The 21,691-nt window shown below is 41.1% G+C and overlaps 1 protein-coding gene across 1 annotated transcript; it reads right to left on the reverse strand.

The window, feature by feature from the left end:
- Positions 1 to 619: 619 nt before the first annotated feature.
- On the reverse strand, positions 620 to 10,008 carry TMED2 (transmembrane p24 trafficking protein 2). Its single transcript, XM_068562696.1, has 4 exons — positions 9,722 to 10,008; positions 8,080 to 8,272; positions 5,182 to 5,289; positions 620 to 2,145 (listed from the first exon to the last, which is right to left on the reverse strand). The coding sequence occupies exons 1-4, from the start codon at positions 9,899 to 9,901 to the stop codon at positions 2,021 to 2,023; spliced, it is 606 nt and encodes a 201-aa protein (XP_068418797.1). The 5' UTR covers positions 9,902 to 10,008; the 3' UTR covers positions 620 to 2,020.
- Positions 10,009 to 21,691: the final 11,683 nt, after the last annotated feature.

Here is a 21,691-nt window from a genome sequence, read left to right on the forward strand (position 1 = left end):
CTGCATTTCATTTTGGGGTCTACTTACTAATTTTCTGATCTGGGGACCCTTTCCAAGCCTGCTTATTTCCATAATGAGGATTATAATAGCACCCAAGGTAATGGATGTTTTGAGAAATAAATGAGGCAGACCATGTAAAGCGCTTAGCATCGGGCCAGGACATTACACAGTGCTGGATAAACCGTAGTTTCTTTTATTACTAGCAGGCCCTTAGTGTAATAGAGGAAGAGGAACCATTTCTAAAGGCAGAGATCTAGATTCTGGTCCCATCAATCACTCTTCATCTGGGAGCCTTGGGCAAATCATTTAATCCCTTTTAAAGTTATTTCCCACATCCACAAACCAGGTGGTTGAGTGAAAATAACTCAAACTTTTTTTCCAATGAAAAAAATACTTAAGATGTTAATAACACTGACCCCTCAAAGAAATCACACAGGGAAACCTAAAATTAGGTTCCTATTTACTATCCTCAAGTTCACAGACATAAAAAGTAACAGGTATTTATAACAGGCATCATTACTCAGAAAACACGACATGTCTCATTTCAAATATGATTAGCAAGTTGGTATTTAACAAATGTGAATTAATCGTTAATATATAAAACACAGAATACCAAGACTGTTTTTTAAAAGAATTGTTTATTTACTGGACCTGGGGCAGATTAGATACACAACCAATTTTAAATTTACATCTTTTAACTCAATTTTGAAGTGTTTTCACACACACACGCACACAAATTGGCATGCAACAGTTGTCCTAAGGTAAAACACAGTCACCTTAAACTGTTGCAAGTATTTTCACCCAAGGCTGAAAAATTGTTTGTCCTGAACATGAAAACCTGTAACAAATTTAAATTAATTATATAAAACTCGTTACTTGTAGCTTTCCCCTTGCAAAGATCCAAAACAAAAGTACATCAGTCACAACATAATCCTGGATGATCCCCACACCAAAACTAGATGCTCCTTTAATTTTAAACCCATCATCAGAGGCCAAGAGAAAGTCATTTCGTTTTATACAAAACAAAATTCACATGTGCCAAAAAAAGAAAGACCCAAGAAAAACAAAAACAAACACCCTAGTACTGACAGTAATGCTCAGTACACTAATTAAACAGTGGCCAAAATGCCACTGATCAAAAATAAAATAGTGGCTGTATATCACTGCAAAGAAATCCAAGAGGCTTTTAACCCTTTGGCTTCAGAAATCCAGATTTTTCCAATTATGTGAATGCATACCTCCTCCGTGCCAAGAGTAGAGAAAGTGGATGTGCCAGCATAGAAAGAAAAAGAACCACCGTTCACTGCAACACCCAGGAGAACTGGCTTTAATAGAGACTTCTTACAAGGTTAGGCAGAAACCAAAAAATGGTTATTAGCTGCTTGTGTCAACAATTTTAAGTGGAGGTGATTGAGTTCTAAGGTTCAAAGTAAAACTTTAAAGGGGAAAAAGGTTGTTGGTTTAAGTCTTATCTTTAAAGCAAAAACAAGATAGACAAAGTATAAAAGTACCAACCTGGTAGCATACTCTAGTCACAGAGCTCTGCCATTAGGCTGGACAGAAAATGTCAAGATTCAGATTGTTGTTTCTGATAAGGACTCAACAACAAAATGAACCTTTAATGACCTGAACTGCAGGATAAGGGATCCCAAGAATGCAGTCATTTTTAGTAAAGTACTATCAGTAAAGTACTATCCTGAACAAACTGCATTTTACTATGAAAACAAAAGGAAAGAAGATATAATAAGGACTATACACCTATATTCCACTTACAGTGTTTGAGTTCTGGAAGGACCTGTATATGGAGAAAGAACTGAAATATGAAATGCCAATCACATGTCAAATTTTCACTATAACTTTCCTAAAAAAGTGTTTTCCCCCAATATCTATTAATCACAAAGAAACAGAAGCTGTGAATGTACAGTTTAGAAATAAAAACGTAGAAACTAATGACATTATTATGACCAAGATGTTTGGTAAACAGTGAATTATGAGTTTCGGATCATCAGGAAAAGGCTTTTTAAACAACCCTCCGGACTTCAAAAAATCTCTTCAGGTAGTAGATCTGTCCCAATGTCATGGCAACTAGAACAAGAGCTTCAAAGAAGGACCAAAGGACCACTCTGCTGTTTGTGTTGTCATTGACTGTTGAGGACAAACAAACAAACAAAATTTAACCAAAAAAAAAAAAAAAAAGAAACAGCATAGGCATCATAAATTATCCCCTATTCTTAACTCCATGTGAGAGTAATACTTCACACAACATTCACAGTACTCTAAATACCTCTGTCTTTTGTCCCCAAGCAACTTAACGTACTTAGAAGCAGAGAACTTTAGATTTAGATGAGATCTTAAAGATTCATGGAGTTCAGTCAAGCCCAATCTGATTATGCATGAGAAAAGAGAGGAAAAGTGACCTGCCCAAGGTCACAGTCTAGGGTTAAAACCCAATTCAACACATTAGAAAGTCCCTGCATTACAATCCTTTTTGCTGAATCAGAAAATTGACTTAAAAAAAAAAAACAACAAGAGATTATTTCAAGATCACAGAGTTAACCAAAAAGCACTACCTAACAAGTCAAAATGTGTCAGTCTAAGTGCCTTTCTCTTTAAACATTTATCCAATAAATATTTACTAAGCACTATGTACAGTACTTGGCATCTGTTCTAGATGGTGAGGTTTCTCAGTTTCATGGACCAATACTGGCAGCTACTACTAGACAAACCTGAACTAGTCTCATGATTTACCCCATTTTTAAGCTAAGAATTTGATCATCAAAGGAACAGCCGTGACTATATTAATTTATTCCACTCAATTTATATCACATTCTTTCAATTTCCTGATCAAATTCCTTAACTTTTTAAAAGCACTGGGTAGTTTCTGATTTTTCTGCAAATGGCCAATACTAAAAACAATAATAATGAGCAATACAGTAATATAGATGAATAACTGACTGTCGTATTTTCAGATGTACACCATTTATAAAAAGATAAACTAGAATTGCAATAAATACTGGACTGATCACTCAGAAAGAAGTGAAAAGCAATTAAATGTTTCCAGAAAGATAACTTGTAGTTACTCAAGAAAAAAAAGTGGGTTTTTTTTCCAGAGTAAAAACAGACACATGCCCAAGAACATTAACTAGAACTCTAAAAACCACCAACACTTACATTTTAGTGCTAATTCCATGGCATGAAGTTTATTTCTGCTGCAAACTTAGTAACCAATTTCTAGCATAACTGAATGACTAGCATCTTAAAATTTTTGTCTTAAAGGGGAATGGCTGAGCAAATACTTCAAAATATTAAGCAACCACATAAAAAGAAGTATTTATCTCTCCCTTCACTTATAGAAAAATGCATCTTTAAGCTTAAACAGAACACACTGAAGCATACTAACATAGGAAAGTAACCATCTAGGAAAATGTGTGTATATAAGACGCTGTACTCATGCCATTCACACATTAGCCTGATCTAAAAGCAACACAGCGCTATTACAATACTGTAGTGTTAAAAAAAAGTCTCATTAGAGCCATCTCTGAGAAGCCAGTGTTATAGGAAGATGTACAAATAACAAACAACATTGTGGGAACTATTTGATTTGTGAAATTAAACTGAATGTCTAAAATTCTACTTTGTTTGTGAAACAAATACAAGAGTATCTCCATTCAAATTAACGACGAGAGAATAAGGTTGGATGTCTCCATAGACTGGAAGATTGGTGCTTCCTCTGGCTGCTGTGTTCGCAAGAACCTCCTATTTCCTTAAGCCACCTGGCCTGAACTAGTTAAACTGCAAAGCAGTGAAAACTCTGAGTCCTCACACTTTGTTCACTGCCCTTCTCATCCCAGAATGGGCTGGCCCCAACCTGGGAGCAAAATAACCAACAGGTGAGGGAGAGAAGGTAGGGATTCCAGAGGGTGAGGAGATCAAGAGTGCAGGCAAGGAGAAGGAACCATGGTGGAAGAGGCAAGAGAGTATGCATAAAAGCCTTGGTCCATCTCAGGCCCCATTCCATCCCAAAAAAGGGAGAACAGAGGCACTTCTACAGTCTGTTACATTTACTCATTATTCTCCCAAGGAGAGGTGAAGTCTGCGCTCTAGGTCTTAAAGGGGCCTTTCCATCAGCAGCAAGAATAGATGTAAGAGTGTGGGAAGAACAGAAATCACATCTTAAAGAAATTCAACCTGTTCTTATCTATTTGAGTCGCTCTTCTCTCCACTCCCTACCTCAACTTCAAAACGAAGATTCCAGACATAAGCCACTTTGCATTTACAGACGAGCTTGCTCCCAGTGAGGTCTAGCCCCAAGGACAACCTGGAGGATGAAGATACTGAATGGGTGTGGACCTGGATCTAAAATATGGTCATCTGGTCTGTGGGTCAATATGGTACCTCTTAATTTTAAATGCAAAAGCAACATAATTAATGCTACATCCTGGGCTAAAACAGGCTTTTGCTTCCTAAGACGGGATTCCAATTATCAATGTTTCTGAAGACTAATACATTCTCAGTTCCCAGTTTACAAACTTGGGAGCCCAAACTGATCTTCACCTGGTGAGTACATCTATTCATGGTTTAATGCTTTCTATTTTAACTAGACTAAACCTTAGGTTTTAGAAAAACAGCTAAGCCTCAGCATATAACACTGACCACACTGGCACAAAAGTTTCAGATGTGTGATTTAAAACCAGTGCAACACCACAGGGAACTCTGTTCAATGTTATGTGGCAGCCTGGATGGGAGAGGAGTCTGGGGGAGAATGGATACGTGTATATGTATGGCTGAGTCGCTTTGCTGTGCACCTGACACTATCACAACTTTGTTAATTGGCTATACTCCAATATAAAATAAAAAGTTAAAAAAAAAAAAACAATGCAATATCCATTTTACAGTTTTTCCTTTCTGCTTTACGAAAACCATTAGCTTACTCCCTAGCTGACCATACATTTTTTTAAACTCTTAATGTTTGGTTCAGAATGAATGTCCCAATAATAAACTAGTCTAGTACAAAGCTCTACAAAGAAACACGTATACTCAAAAAATATCTTTGCATAGATGTTTTTTTAAGTCAATATTTTAGTATGTTTATGTTTGCAAAATTTCCAAATGAGGAAAATACAAGCTCTTGGGTAATACACCATCACCAATTCATGGCCCCCAGTCAAAGCATTAACTTACTTGCTCTGTGTATTCTCTCCCGAACTTCCATGTATTCCTGTTCATGCTTTACAGCTGTCATCGCCACTGCGAGCTCATTAATCATTTCTTCTAGCTTGTTCTGGTGAGCTAGAAAAGGATTTGAAAACAGATTAGCACATACTTGGCAATCTCTTTCTGAAAAATACTTATAAAGCAGTAAAAAAAAAAAAAAAAAAAAAATTCCTCCAGAGAAAGCATACAAAAGAAACTATTTTTTTTTTAATTTTTAAAAATTTATTTATTTTATTTTTGGCTGTGTTGGATCTTCATTGCTGCGCGCGGGCTTTCTCTAGTTGCGGCGAGCAGGGGCTACTCTTCGTTGCGGTGCACGGGCTTCTCACTGTGGTGGTCTCTCCTGTTGCGGAGCACGGGCTCTAGGTGCGCGGGCCTCAGCAGTCGTGGCACACGGACTCAGTAGTTGTGGCTCGCGGGCTCTACAGCGCAGGCTCAGTAGTTGTGGCGCACGGGCTTAGCTGCTCCGCGGCATGTGGGATCTTCCCGGATCAGGGCTCAAACCCGTGTCTCCCGCATTAGCAGGCGGATTCTTAACCGCTGTGCCACCAGGGAAGCCCCAAAAGAAGATATTTTTAAGAAATGGCTCAGACATCATTTGGGACTACTGATGACAATTTAATTCTCAAAGCATTTTTTAAAGTTCATTCCCAGTAGAGAAACCTTTTTCAGAGTAGGAAACATACTATACAACGTTTACTAACTTAAGGACTACAACTCTAAGAAATGTCTTCCAAGGAATTCCTAAGTGAAGTTCACTAAACCCACTGCTAACCATAGTGGAGAAAAAAAAAGACTGGCGGGGGGGTGGGGAGGGGCTGCCACAAAACATAAAATAAACAAAACCCTAATAATAATCCTATAAATAACAATATTTAAACTAAATCAAAATCTACTCTTAAAAAATCATGTAACTCTAATGTTAATTTAGGAGTAGTATCAAAACTGACTTTTAATCTTTATGAAGCTGAACAGAGAAAAACATGAAGACGTTCTGAGGAAAATCCACACCAACTCAACATTCTTCTATTACAGTCAAAGCAATAATTTCACTATAGTGGGAAACAGCAGGCACTGCAAGTGAAGAAACAAGCTCTCAGCCGCGCAAAGCTTAAAAGCAGGTATTCTCTTTAGCAAGGTAAACTAACAGTTCTGAAAAATAAGTGTATGCTTCTAGGTAGTGCTGTATTATGATAATGAACAAACAGGTATGAAAAAAATATACCACAAGGGAAGACTGCATCGGAGGGGTTTCTTCAGGACTGCCCAAGATTGGGCCTCATCTTGAATTCCAAATTGCCACAGATAATCCTACATCTCTTAAGAGAAACCAAGAGCCTCTACCATTTTAAGGTAGTTGGGCTGGAATCACAAATGATCCCTCACTAGCTTCATGTCAGAAGCCTACGCACTAGGTGGAACCTTTAGAACACGGCTTCTCATTTTGGACCACATAATTCTTTGTGGTGGGAAGCTGTCCAATGCATTGTACGACCACCAACCCAGCCATGAGAATCAAAAATGTTTCCAGATACTGCCAAACGTCCCCTGGGCGGCAAAAATAATCCTAACCTGAGAACCACTGCTTTAGAGGAAAGCTTGATTTTATAGCTGCCATTCACTGATATTAACAAGCAAAAGCGAGAATTTTAAATATCGTGTTAAAAGATTTACGAAGAGTATTCACATTCATCAGCCAACATTTTCTGACTATTTAGAAAGGACTAATTTCCAGAAAATGAACAAAGTCAAAGCCCTTCAAAACTCCTAATTCTCCTTGAGAATTAGCCAAGTCCTGAACTGCAAATGACCCTGAAAAGCAAGCACAGAAATTTCTTGGTAGTATGATTCTCTAAATTCTATAGATTTCAACACCGAAAAACAGTTCACCTTCTTTATGTAAATACTCTACTAAGTGCTCACTATCTAGGTCAAATGATATCACATTAATACTATGAAATACTATTAAAACTACTACTACTACTACTAGTTTCCAAAAATCCTGAAACGTACTGTGCTCCAAAACAATAAAAAAAATCCTTATGTGCTGGTTCCTGGTAAGCAATTTATCCAGAAGAATCAATTTAGGGTTCGTTGCTGGTCAGTTGAGGAATAAAAATTAATCCAACTACAACATATGTCTGACAAAGCTTTTGTCACCTTATCTAGACATGGCTCCTAGAACTGCATTTCACATCTGACCAAGTTTCAAATGACCTAACCTGTATCTCCTGTAACCAAATAAAAACCACCAAAAAACAACCACTCTAAAACTCTAAATTAGTTGTAGGTTTTTTTTTTTTAACTAAGAGAAAAAACAAAAAACACTCTCATGCTAACAAACTGAGGTTAGAAAGAAGGAAAGCAGAAATTAGACAGTAGCCAACAAAAATATGCAGAAAGACAGGATGTTGTCAAAAATCAATCCACATACCATCCCAGGTATCTCCACCACCTGAAGAAGAGTGTAAGATATAAACACACACATACAAAGAGTTTAGCTAAACTAGTCATGTATACAAATGAGCAACTAAATATGTATATACCAGAGTAAGCAAATTAACAGAACAAACAACCTAAACCACATGTAACCTACATGCTTACAACAGCACAAGTGACTAAGAAAAGCTGCCTGAAATGGCAATTGTAAAGAAGTAAAATATAAACATGAACCTCCAATAACTTCTTTTTGTTAATTAGGAGATCTGGATAAATAAAAAGTATACTTCACAAAAGGTTTTTGGTCGTAAATACAGTCAGTGAACCTAAAATAAGATATCAAACACTCCACTCAGGTGGATAAAATGTACAGAATTAATATTAACTCTTAGAATGTGATATCAATCTTCTGAATGCTCATCTCACCTTCTGTTTCCATGTCTTGTCCTTTGGGGGCCTCCCCAATATCAATGGTGAACATCACTATCTTTGGAGTCATGGTGGACATCCTATTGCTAAAACAGAACTTATATGTTCCATCCATGTGAGCAGCAAATGTGTATTTCCCACTGGACTCCCGGTCTCCTTTATAAATTCCTTTATTATCAGGCCCTGTAATCTGGAAGCAGGAGAGAAATGCGTGAGATAGCTCAAAAGATTTAAAATCGTAAGTGATGTCTGTTGGCAATAGAACATTCTCTAAGAAAATGTAACCTGCCGTTGGCTCCACTTCAGTTACTGACAGTAACCTCTTTAGGCTGCAGTTCTCCCATTTAAGAAACAAGGCTCTCTGAACACCTTTCAACTCTACATTTGTCTACGTGACTACATTTGTCTTATTTGTCCAACTTAAATGTAAACCCCCCAGAAACACACCTTACACTTGTCTTCAAGTGGCCCAATACCACCAACAAACAGGCAAACATGCAGCTGTTAATATCAAAACCAGAAAAAAAACAAATCTCTTTAAAACTAAGAGTTTTGAGCAAGCTACACGTCTAGGTTTTCCTGGTTGATCTGCCGGTAAAGGAATCTGCTTTATCTGAGATGCCTGAAGGCCTAAGGGAAAGGACTAGGCTGGAAATTGGGAGCCCCATGTTCTCACCCCAGTGTGTTACAAATCAGCTGTTCGGCCTTGCTCAAGTCAGTTCCTCTTATGAAGCCCGTGCCACCTGTAAAACTTGCAGACTGAAATAGTTGATGTCTTAAGATCTTAGCTAATTTTAACAGTCATTCCTTCCATCATCTCCTTATTTCTGGACTTCACTTGTTTTGTGCGATTTATGTCCTGCTCAGTTGATGGTCACTGTCAGATGGAAAATCCTTAGACCCAATTAATCATGCTAACAGGTGAATTTAAATAGTAATTACATCTGGTTTCCTAAAAAAAGTCAGAGGCGAGTCACTCCCTGGGCTTAAAAAAAGACACCGGAGAAATCTTAGGGACTGCTAGGTTCTTAAAATAATTTTCCGTTTTCTACAGACACTACGCTGCAGTCACTTCTAAACTGCACGACCCAACTCCACTCTCCTAGTCAGAGATGGCTAAACGAGGTATCCGGAGGTTTGTGTAAGAACGAGTTAACTCGGGTGAAAAATAAAGGCAAACACAACGCGAACGTCTGCCTAGCACTCCTCCATAGCTTCCGATTTACTTTTTCAAAAGTTTCCATGCCACGTCCCAACTTTAATTCGCGCTATGAAGGGAAGCAGCTGATGACCGGATCGAGACCTGCCACCAGCTAAACGCGACTGTGAAGCGCCTCCTGGGCCCGGAGCTGACACGCGGCGCCTGGTCGACAAAGCTCGGCGAGAGGTTCCAAGGGGAACCCGCCGTTCAAGTTGAGAATCCAAAGCAACCACGCAACGGCTCCGTATCCCGAGCGGAGCCCGGAATCCGGGCGGGCGCGGGGAAAGGGGCCGTTAGGGGGTCGCCGGGTGGCGGCTCGGGCCCCTCCCAGTACTCGGACAGCGGCCTCCATGTCCCGCCCCCCCCGCGGGCCCCGGGTGCCGACAACCCCCGAGCGGCCGCGCGACCCCGCCTCGGCCGCGGGCAACGCGCCCGCACCTCCACGTCGATGTCCAGGAAGCCGCCCTCGGCCACCTCGAAGATGAGGCCCATCTTGGTGCCCGAGGTGACCCGCTCGAAGAAGCACTCCTCGGCATGCGCGTCGATGCTGACGAAGTAGCCCGAGGCCGTGGCCAGGAGGGCGGCCAGCAGCACCAGCAGCTCAGCGAGCGTCACCATGGTGGGGCTGGGGCCGAAGCCAGGACCGGGATTGCGGCCTCCAGAGCCGCCGTCGCCGCTGCCGCCGCTGTCGTCTCAGCCGCCGCCACCTCAGCTCCGCCCCTTCCGGCTGCGCCACCCGAGGGGGCTGATGCGGGCGCCGTGGATTGGTGGGCGCCGGTAGCTGCCACGTAAAGGACGCACGGCGGCTGCCGAGGGACAAGGCGGCTCTGCGCGGCCCGAGCCTGGACGGTGGCTCCGAAGGACCAGAAACCATCGTCCGCGTCCCTATCCCCGTTCGCGTACAACCTAAGTTTCCGTAGAGCACACTAGAAAGCGGTAGTATCAAGAAACCTCTTCCGCCCCATGCAAGACCTTCTTAGGATTATCCATAAAGACGGCGAAAGATTTGGAGGCAGCAAAGGAGTGGAAGGAGGAATGGGGCTGAAGCCAAGGACTTGAGATGTTATGTTAGCCTCCCCTCACCTCGCAACAACCGACTGGGGAAGGGTGGGGACGGGTATAGACTGGGAAGTGGCACGAGGAAACCTCCTGCGATGTTGGAAATATTTTATATCGTCACCTAAATGATGGGTACATGAGTGTTTACGTATGCTTTTTTTAAAACTCAAGAAGCTGTATACTTAAGAGTAAAAAGAGTATTTTACTGTATGTGTATAATACAACTGCAAAAAAACAAAAAACCTTTACCTTGTCTACATCCTCCAAAATTAGAAGTCTCTCACCTCCCCAAAGTCTTGCTGACACCCCACACCCCTTTAGCTCTTGCCAGCTACTAAGACAATTTTTTTCCACTCTTTGCCTCCTCCTATACTCCTATTCATCCGTCAAAACCCAACTCAGATGTCCTCTCCAGACCTCCTTCTGCCAAATACTAGACCCTTCCTCTGTGCTTACAAGGCAGATTTGTGCCTACTGAGTTATTGTTATTTACCAGTCTGTGTCACTCATGAGGCACTAGTCCTGGCATGTGTGTACTATGCTCTTAGGCTGTAGCATAGGGCCACAAAAAACCTCACTCATGACATGTTAGCTGACATATCAAGTTCACTGAACTGGCCTGAAGATGAGATCTGGGTTGTTACTCCAGTGTTGCACATAGCTGTGTGACCTTAATTATGTTCCATCACCTCTCTGAACCTTAATTTCCCTATCTGTAAAAAATATGCCAGCACATTCTTTGCTCATCTGGTAAAGTTATCATGAGGATACGGTGACAGTATGTACAAAAATGTGCTGTGCAAGTGTGAGGGATTATTTCTTCAAAGGCTATCAGGCAATAGGGGGCAGTAGTGGCCCAGTATCCAGTTTCCCACTCAGGTGTCAAGAAACAGGTGCAGCTAGGGTGATGGAAGGTTCCTGGCTGTGACAATGTGTTACTGAACTCAGAGTTCTAGTAATGGTCCCCTGATTCCCCACCTTGCAAACTATGGCAAAGGCCCTGCTTTTCCTGGCAGGTCAGTTCTGTAGCGTTATCCTGGCAGCCTTCACTGGAGGGAGGCTCAGCCTACAGCTTGCTTCTCCAGCCTCACCAGCCCATTTAGAAGCCACTCTTTCCCTATAGTAAATCTCTGCTTCTAATACCTTAGAGGTTTCCTATTAAAGTGAATTAAACTGACAAATATAGCCTTTTTGACTTCCCAAGCAACCCAACTCTGTAGAAAAGTACCAAGAACAATTCTGTTTTTATCTGGATGTTAAATGTTAATTTTCATTTTCAAACTGATTAATATTCTAACTCCACATGTCAGGGATTTAAAATGTGGACACTTAGCATCTCAGTGGACCACAGTGAATTGTATATTATGGGGGTTTTATTATGTAAGTCATGGGACCCAAATTCAAATGCCTTCAGGGATCAGGCAGTTTATATGAGATGGCATCAGCTTAAGGCAATAGGGAGTAGGGAGGACTGTGGCAAACTGAAGCATAGATACTGTATCTAAATACATTCAACTCCAATTTTTGAAAACGTGGTGGCCAAACCAAAGATGCAGCCAGAAGTCATCTATAAATTTATATGTTATATTATAAAAGTAATGGTGCTGTCAAAAATTGGAAAAGAGACAAAAGTAACTCTAATCACAAAGCTATAAAATCTGTCAACTACATGGTATATTTTCTTCTTTGCCCAGGTTTTTCTTTTTAGCATCCTTGTCATAATTACTCATCAAGTATCTTTCAACAATATTTCAGGATCTGAAGACAAATTAACTCAAAGAACTACAAGCTCTCTGGATTTGTCAGGTCACCCGCAGAGTTGTTCAGCCATCATCACCACTGTCTAGTTCCAAAACATTTCATCACCCCAAAAAGAAACGCTGACTTATTAGCAGTCATACCCCATTCCCCATACCGCGCCCCCCCACACCCAGGCTGATCTACTTTCTGTCTCTATGGATTTGGAGGAAATCACATATGTGGCCTTTTGTGACTAGCTTCTTTCACCTAGCATAATGTTTTCAAGGTTCATCCATGTTGCAGCCTGTGTCAGTATACCATTCCTTTCTATGGCAGAACAATACTGTATTATGTGGATAGACCATATTTTGTTTACCCATTCACCCATTGATGGACATCGGGTTGTATCCACTTTTTGGCTATTATTAGGAAAGCTGCTATGAACATTCACATACACATTCTTGTTTGGACATAGAGTGGACAAGATAAATTATTTCTTCTTGGAATCAGAGGCTTGTTGTGGCAGAGACTAGGAAACCAGGTTAGAAAGTGATGAGGGATTTGTATCAGTTGCATAGTCAGTTCTCCAATGCTGACAAGTTTTAAAGAGAATAACAAAGGCTGTTTCCACAGAAAGGCTAAATCAGCTTTCTGCTGTCTGGGTATTAACATTCCCTGTCCCTTCTGGTCCCACAGAAGTCTTTTTTAACATTAGGAAAGAGTAAAGGAGACTAGAGAATTTTCTTTCATTTTTCTTTTCACTTTTTTTTTTTCCACGCCACACGGCGTGTGGGATCTCAGTTCCCCAACCAGGGGTGGAACCCGTGCCCCCTGCAGTGGAAGCACGGAGTCTTAACCACTAGACCACCAGGGAAGTCCCTCATTTTCAGCTTTAAAATGTCAGTTCTGGGACTTCCCTGGTGGCGCAGTGGTTAAGAATCCGCCTGCCAACGCAGGGGACACGGGTTCGAGCCCTGGTCTGGGAAAATACCACATGCCACGGAGCAACTAAGCCCGTGTGCCACAACTACTGAGCCCACGCGCCTAGAGCCCATGCTCCGCAACAAGAGAAGCCACTGCAATGAGAAGCCCGCGCACCACAACCAAGAGTAGCCCCCGCTCACCGCAACTAGAGAAAGCCCGCGCGCAGCAACAAAAACCCAATGTAGCCAAAAATAAATAAATAAATTAAAAAAAAAAAAAAAAAGAATCCATCTGCCAATGCAGGGGACACAGTTTCAAGCCCTGGTCCGGGAAGATCCCACATGCCGTGGAGCAACTAAGCCCGTGCACCACAACTACTGAGCCTGCGCTCTGGAGCCGACAAGCCACAACTACTGAGCCCGCATGCCACAGCTACTGAAGCCCGTGCGCCTAGAGCCCGTGCTCCACAACAAGAGAAGCCACTGCAATGAGAAGCCCGCGCACCGCAACGAAGAGTAGCCCCCGCTCGCCGCAACTAGAGAAAGCCCGCATGCAGCAACGAAAACCCAACACAACCAAAAATTTTTTTAAAAGTCACTTTATTAAAAACAATATTGATATAGAAAAATAATGAAAATTCAATACAAGTTTGACCACAGTATCAGCACTTTATCAAATAAGCTGTTCTGGGGGACTCCGTGGTAGGCCTTTAATCTCAGCCCCATCCCAGCCCTCTCTGCTCACCTCTGCATCACAAGGAAATCTGTTTCCCAGGCTCCCTTTCACTCTGCTTCCTGGTAGGTTCAGCCGGTTCCAGGCACTGGCGGAAGATTAGAGGGCGGAGGAAGGAAGAAGCCAGAGTATTTGTCTCCCTCACTGCTTTGGGAAGCACCTCCGCTAGTGACTGCATGTTCAAGGCTCCAGCTCCTCTGAAGGTCCCGTTTCCACTGGGTGGTCCTGGGTCCTGAGCTTTGATAGTCCTAATTCCTCCCTTCCTTTCTCTAGTCCTAAATGGGTTGGTGTCTTTCTGCTTTTGTTAATCTGTGCACTGTCTCACCATCCTGTTGGGTTACTCAGCTCTATCATTGACTGTTATGATGGTTTGAAAATGTATCCAGGAATTCCGTGATCCTCCTCCCTTCAAAAGGTGGAGCCTGGGGAATTCCCTGGCGGTCCAGTGGTTAGGGCTCTGAGCTTCCACTACAGGGGGCACGGGTTCGATCCCTGGTCGGGGAACTAAGATCCCACATGCTGCACGGCACAGCCAAAAATATATATATATATATAATTGGAGCCTGATTCCCCTCCCTTGGAATGGGAGGCAGAATTGACTTAGTGACTGACCTCTGCCTAAGAGAATGTGGAACATGTGACAGTCTGTGACTTCCAAAGCTAGGTCAGAAAAGGAACTGTTGCTTCTCCCTTGTTCTCGCTCTCTCTCTCTTTTTTTTTTTTTTCTGACTTTTTCTTTTTTTTTTTATGAATTTTTGAATTTTATTTTATTTATTTTTTTATACAGCAGGTTCTTATTAGTTATCTATTTTATACATATTCGTGTATATGTCAATCCCAATCTCCCAATTCATCCCACCACCACCACCCACCCCCCACCACTTTCCCCCCTTGGTGTCCACACATTTGTTCTCTACATCTGTGTCTCTATTTCTGCCCTGCAAACCGGTTCATCTGCAACATTTTTCTAGGCCCCGCATATATGCGTTAATATACAATATTTGTTTTTCTCTTTCTGACTTACTTCACTCTGTATGACAGTCTCTAGATCCATCCATGTCTGTACAAATGACCCAATTTCGTTCCTTTTTATGGCTGAGTAATATTCTATTGTATATATGTACCACATCTTCTTTATCCATTCGTCTGTCGATGGGCATTTAGGTTGCTTCCATGACCTGGCTAATGCAATAGTGCTGCAATGAACATTGGGGTGCATGTGTCTTTTTGAATTATGGTTTTCTCTGGGTATATGCCCAGTACTGGGATTGCTGGATCATATGGTAATTCTATTTTTAGTTTTTTAAGGAACCTCCATACTGTTCTCCACAGTGGCTGTATCAATTTGCATTCCCACCAACAGTGCAAGAGGGTTCCCTTTTCTCCACACCCTCTCCAGCATTTGTTGTTTGTAGATTTTCTGATGATGCCCATTCTAACTGGTGTGACGTGATGCCTCATTGTAGTCTTGATTTGCATTTCTCTAATAATTAGTGATGTTGAGCAGCTTTTCATGTGCTTCTTGGCCATCTGTAGGTCTTCTTTGGAGAAATGTCTATTTAGGTCTTCTGCCCATTTTTGGATTGGGTTGTTTGTTTTTTTAATATTGAGCTGCATGTGCTGTTTATATATTTTGGAGATTAATCCTTTGTCTGTTGATTCATTTGCAAATATTTTATCCCATTCTGAGGGTTGTGTTTTCATCTTGTTTGTAGTTTCCTTTGCTGTGCAAAAGCTTTAAAGTTTCATTAGGTCCCATTTGTTTATTTTTGTTTTTATTTCCATTATCCTAGGAGGTGGATCAAAAAAGATCTTGCTGTGATTTGTGTAAGAGTGTTCTTCCTATGTTTTCCTCTAAGAGTTTTATAGTGCCTGGTCTTACATTTAGGTCTCGAATCCATTTTGAGTTTATTTTTGTGTATGGTGTTAGGGAGTGTTCTAATTTCATTCTTTTACATGTAGCTGTCCAGTTTTCCCAGCACCACTTTTTGAAGAGACTGTCTTTTCTCCATTGTATATCCTTGCCTCCTTTGTCATAGATTAGTTGACCATAGGTGCATGGGTTCACCTCTGGGCTTTCTATCCTGTTCCATTGATTTATATTTCTGTTTTTGTGCCAGTACCATATTGCCTTGATTACTGTAGCTTTGTAGTATAGTCTGAAGTCAGGGAGTCTGATTCCTCCAGGTCCGTTTTTTTCCCTCAAGACTGCTTTGGCTATTTGGGGTCTTTTGTGTCTCCATACAAATTTTAAGATTTTTTGTTCTAGTTCTGTAAAAAATGCCACTGGTAATTTCATAGGGATTGCATTGAATCTGTAGATTGCTTTGGGTAGTATAGTCATTTTCACAATATTGATTCTTCCAATCCAAGAACATGGTATATCTCTCCATCTGTTTGTGTCGTCTTTGATTTCTTTCATCAGTGTCTGATGGTTTTCTGAGTTCAGGTCTTTTACCTCCTTAGGTAGGTTTATTCCTAGGTATTTTATTCTCTTTGTTGCAATGGTGAATGGGATTGTTTCCTTAATTTCATTTTCTGATCTTTCATTGTTAGTGTATAGGAATGCAACAGATTTCTGTGCATTAATTTTGTATCCTGCAACTTTACCAAATTCTTTGATTAGCTCTAGTAGTTTTCTGATGGCATCTTTAGGATTCTGTATGTATAGTATCATGTCATCTGCAAACAGTGACAGTTTTACTTCTTCCTTTCCAATTTGTATTCCTTTTATTTCTTTTTCTTCTCTGATTGCTGTGGCTAGGACTTCCAAAACTATGTTGAATAATAGTGGTGAGAGTGGACATCCTTGTCTTGTTCCTGATCTTAGAGGAAATGCTTTCAATTTTTCACCATTGAGAATGATGTTTGCTGTGGGTTTGTCGTATATGGCCTTTATTTTGTTGAGGTAGGTTCCCTCTATGCCCACTTTCTGGAGAGTTTTTATCATAAATGGGTGTTGAATTTTGTCAAAAGCTTTTTCTGCATCTATTGAGATGATCACATGGTTTTTATTCTTCAATTTGTTAATATGATGTATCACATTGATTGATTTGCATATATTGAAGAATCCTTGCATCCCTGGGGCAAATCCCACTTGATCATGGTGTTTGATCCTTTTAATGTGTTGCTGGATTCTGTTTGCTAGTATTTTGTTGAGGATTTTTGCATCTATATTCATCAGTGATATTGGTCTGTAATTTTCTTTTTTTGGTAGTATCTTTGTCTGGTTTTGGTATCAGGGTGGTGGCGGCCTCTTAGAACGAGTTTGTGAGTGTTCCTTCCTCTGCAATTTTTTGGAAGAGTTTGAGAAGGATGGGTGCTAGCTCTTCTCTAAATGTTTGATAGAATTCACCTGTGAAGCCATCGGGTCCTGGACTTTTGTTTTTTGGAAGATTTTTTTTTAAGCCATATTTTTTTAAAATAAATTTATTTTATTTATTTATTTTTGGCTGCATTGGGTCTTTGTTGCTGCGTGGGGGCTCTTCTCTAGTTGCGGAGAGCAGGGGCTACTCTTTGTTGCAGTGCACAGGTTTCTCATTGCGGTGTCTTCTCTTGTTGCAGAGCATGGGCTCTAGGCGCACAGGCTTCAGTAGTTGTGGCTCATGGGCTCTAGAGTGCAGGCTCAGTAGTTGTGGCGCACAGGCTTAGATGCTCCACGGCATGTGCGATCTTCCTGGACCAGGGCTCGAACCCGTGTCCCCTGCATTGGCAGGCGGATTCTTAACCACTGTGCCACCTGGGAAGCCCCTGGTGGAAGATTTTTTAATCACAGTTTCAATTTCATTACTTGTGATTGGTCTGTTCATATTTTCTATTTCTTCCTGGTTCAGTCTTGGAAGGTTATACCTGTCTAAGAATTTGTCCATTTCTTCCAGGTTGTCCATTTTATTGGCATAGAGTTGCTTGTAGTAGTCTCTTAGGATGCTTTGTATCTCTGTGGTATCTGTTGTAACTTCTCCTTTCTCATTTCTAGTTTTATTGATTTGAGTCCTCTCCCTCTTTTTCTTGATGAGTCTGGCTAAAGGTTTATCAATTTTGTTTATCTTCTCAAAGAACCAGCTTTTAGTTTTATTGATCTTTGCTATTGCTTTCTTTGTTTCTATTTCATTTATTTCTGCTCTGATTTTTATGATTTCTTTCCTTCTGCTAACGTTGGGTTTTGTTTGTTCTTCTTTCTCTAGCTCCTTTAGGTGTAAGGTTAGATTGTTTATTGGAGATTTTTCTTGTTTCTTGAGGTAGGCTTGTATTGCTATAAACTTCCCTCTTAGAACTGCTTTTGCTGTATCCCATAGGTTTTGGATCATCGTGTTTTCATTGTAATTTGTCTCTAGGTATTTTTTTATTTCCTCTTTGATTTCTTCAGTGATCTCTTCGTTATTTAGTAATGTATTGTTTAGCCTCCATGTGTTTGTGTTTTTTATGTTTTTTTCCCTGTAATTCATTTCTAATCTCATAGCATTGTGGTCAGAAAAGATGCTTGATATGATTTCAATTTTCTTTAATTTACCGAGGCTTGATTTGTGACCCAAGATGTGATCTATCCTGGAGAATGTTCTGTGTGCACTTGAGAAGAAAGTGTAATCTGCTGGTTTTGGATGGAATATCCTATAAATATCAATTAAATCTATCTGGTCTATTGTGTCATTTAAAGCTTGTGTTTCCTTATTAATTTTCTGTCTGGATGATCTGTCCATTGGTATAAGTGAGGTGTTAAAGTCCCCCACTATGATTGTGTTACTGTCAATTTCCTCTTTTATAGCTGTTAGCAGTTCCCTTATGTATTGAGGTGCTCCTATGCTGGGTGCATATGTATTTATAATTGTTATATCTTCTTCTTGGATTGATCCCTTGATCATTATGTTGTGTCCTTCCTTGTCTCTTGTAACATTCTTTATTTTAAGTCTATTTTATCTGATATGAGTATTGCTACTGCAGTTTTCTTTTGATTTCCATTTGCCTGGAATATCTTTTTCTATCCCCTCACTTTCAGTCTGTATGTGTCCCTAGGTCTGAAGTGGGTCTCTTGTAGACAGCATATATATGGGTCTTGTTTTTGTATCCATTCAGCCAGTCTGTGTCTTTTGGTTGGAGCATTTAATCCATTTACATTTAAGGTAGTTATCGATATGTATGTTCCTACTACCATTTTCTTAATTGTTTTGGGTTTGTTATTGTAGGTCTTTTCCTTCTCTTGTGTTTCCTGCCTAGAGAAGTTCCTTTAGCATTTGTTGTAGAGCTGGTTTGGTGGTGCTGATTTCTCTTAGTTTTTGCTTGTCTGTAAAGCTTTTGATTTCTCCATCAAATCTGAATGAGATCCTTGCTGGGTAGAGTAATCTTGGTTGTAGGTTCTTCCCTTTCATCACTTTAAATATATTGTGCCACTCCCTTCTGGCTTGTAGAGTTTCTGCTGAGAAATCAGCTGTTAACCTTATGGGAGTTCCCTTGTATGTTATTTGTCATTTTTTCCCTTGTTGCTTTCAATACTTTTTCTTTGTCTTTAATTTTTGTCAATTTGATTACTATGTGTCTCTGCGTGTTTCTCCTTGGGTTTATCCTGTATGGGACCTGATGCACTTCCTGGACTTGGGCGGCTATTTTCTTTCCCATGTTAGGGAAGTTTTCGACTATAATCTCTTCAAATGTTTTCTCAGGTCCTTTCTCTCTTCTCCTTCTGGGACCCCTATATTGAGAATGTTTTTGCATTTAATGTTGTACCAGAGGTCTCTTACGCTGTCTTCATTTCTTTTCATTCTTTTTTCTTTATTCTGTTCCATGGCAGTGAATTCCACCATTCTGTCTTCCAGGTCACTTATCCGTTCTTCTGCCTCAGTTATTCTGCTATTGATTCTTCATTGCAGTTATTGTATTATTCATCTCTGTTTGTTTGTTCTTTAATTCTTCTAGGTCTTTGTTAAACATTTCTTGCATCTTCTCGATCTTTGCCTCCATTCTTATTCCGAGGTCCTGGATCATCTTCACTATCATTATTCTGAATTCTTTTTCTGGAAGGTTGCCTATCTCCACTTCATTTAGTTGTTTTTTGGGGTTTTATCTTGTTCCTTCATCTGGTACAAAGTCCTCTGCCTTTTCATTTTGTCAATCTCTATGTGAATGTGGTTTTCCTTCCACAGGCTGCAGAACTGTAGTTCTTCTGGCTTCTGCTGTCTTCTCTCTTGTTCTCTTGACTCACTTCCTCTGGGGGAAGCCATCTACCATGTCATGAGGACACTCAAGCAGCTCTGGGAGACGCCCACACGGAGAGAAACTCAGGCCTCCCATCAACAGCAATGTGAGGGCTCCATCTTGGAGGTGGCTCCTCCAGACCCAATTAAGTCTTCAGATGCTGCAGCCCCTGCTGATATCTTGCCTGCAATCTCCTGAGAGATCCTGTACCAGGACCACTCAGCCAAACTTCTCCTGAATTCCGGATCTACAGAAAGTATGAAAGATAATGATTATTATGGGCTTCCCTGGTGGCACAGTGGTTAAGAATCCATCTGCCAATGCAAGGGACACAGGTTCAAGCCCTGGTCCGGGAAGATCCCACATGCTCAGAGCAGCTAAGCCCATGCACCACAACTACTGAGCCTGCGCTCTAGAGCCTGCAAGCCACAACTACTGAAGCCCACGTGCCTAGAGCCGGTGCTCGGCAACAAGAGAAGCCACCACAGTGAGAAGCCCGTCCACTGCAACGAAGAGTAGCCTCCGCTCGCCGCAACTAGAGAAAGCCTGCGTGCAGCAACAAAGACCCAACACAGCCAAAAATAAATAAATAAAATAAATAAATTTATTTTTTAAAAAAGAAAGATAATGATTATTGTTGTTTTAAGCCACTTAGTTTTGGGGCAACTTGTTACACAGCAGTAGATAACTTATGCATCTGTTTAACCGGTTTCCTACATTAAAATTTTCTGTTGGAAAGACCTCTGGTGAGTTCTATTTTCTGACTGATACAAACTCCTGTCCTGAATGGTAAACACAATGGCAAATTAGCTTCTGTAAAAATGAAAAGTCTAAATGTGAGGCTGTGGCTGACTGTGAAGGCTGGGTCACATGACCCTGGGCCCCTGTGATGGGTTCTGCATACACACAGGGAACAATACGTGGAAGTAATTAATTACAGGCTGAAGGGGGTAATCCAAGTAGAAAACGCTACAGAACAGAAGGGGGCCATTCTTTTTATTTTTTTTCATGGTCATGCCACGCGTCATGTGGGATCCCAGCTCCCCAACCAGGGATTGAACCTGCACCCCCTGCATTGGAAGCGCAGAGGCTTAAGCACTGTACTGCCAGGGAAGTCCCAGAAGGGGGCCATTCTTGATCCTAGGAGCCACTGGTGAGGATATTAGTGAAGAGGGAGGAACACTACTTGAAGATTTGGATAATTAAGTGAAAAGAAAAGGATAGTCCAGATCATGAAGGCGAAATTGAAGTATTAGAAAGAAAGTTTTTAATATCAACTTTGTCAGATGGCTATTTTTCTACAGTGTGAGCAAGTACTATCAGCTCCCTGGTCCCAAACTAAATATTGATTTTTACTTTGTCTGCTCAACATCCATTCTCCCCTCTGTAAGAGGATTCTCCTCCCTCCTATCTTATCCCATGCCACTCAGATGGACTGCCCCCAGCCTCTGGCGCTAAGCCTGACCAATCAGCAACATCCATGTCCCTAAGTACAGTGATTGGTCCAGGGGTGGGCATGTGTCCCAAGCTGAGCCAATGATACGCAATGGAAATCCACTGAATTTTCTGAGGTCATTGAACAGGTAGGGTGCAATCCTAGAGGTCCTGAATGCCACCTTGGCCACCATGTGTCGAGAGCCTGCATGAGAGTGACATCAACATGGTGCAAACCTGGAGCTGAGGGGCAGAGAACAGCAGAAGTCAGATGACATAGCTGAGCCCCTGGATCCAGCTGTGCTTGAAGTCCACATGCTGGATTTCTTATTT

Source organism: Eschrichtius robustus, chromosome 14 (assembly GCF_028021215.1).
Source record: "Eschrichtius robustus isolate mEscRob2 chromosome 14, mEscRob2.pri, whole genome shotgun sequence".
Lineage (NCBI taxonomy): Eukaryota > Metazoa > Chordata > Mammalia > Artiodactyla > Eschrichtiidae > Eschrichtius > Eschrichtius robustus.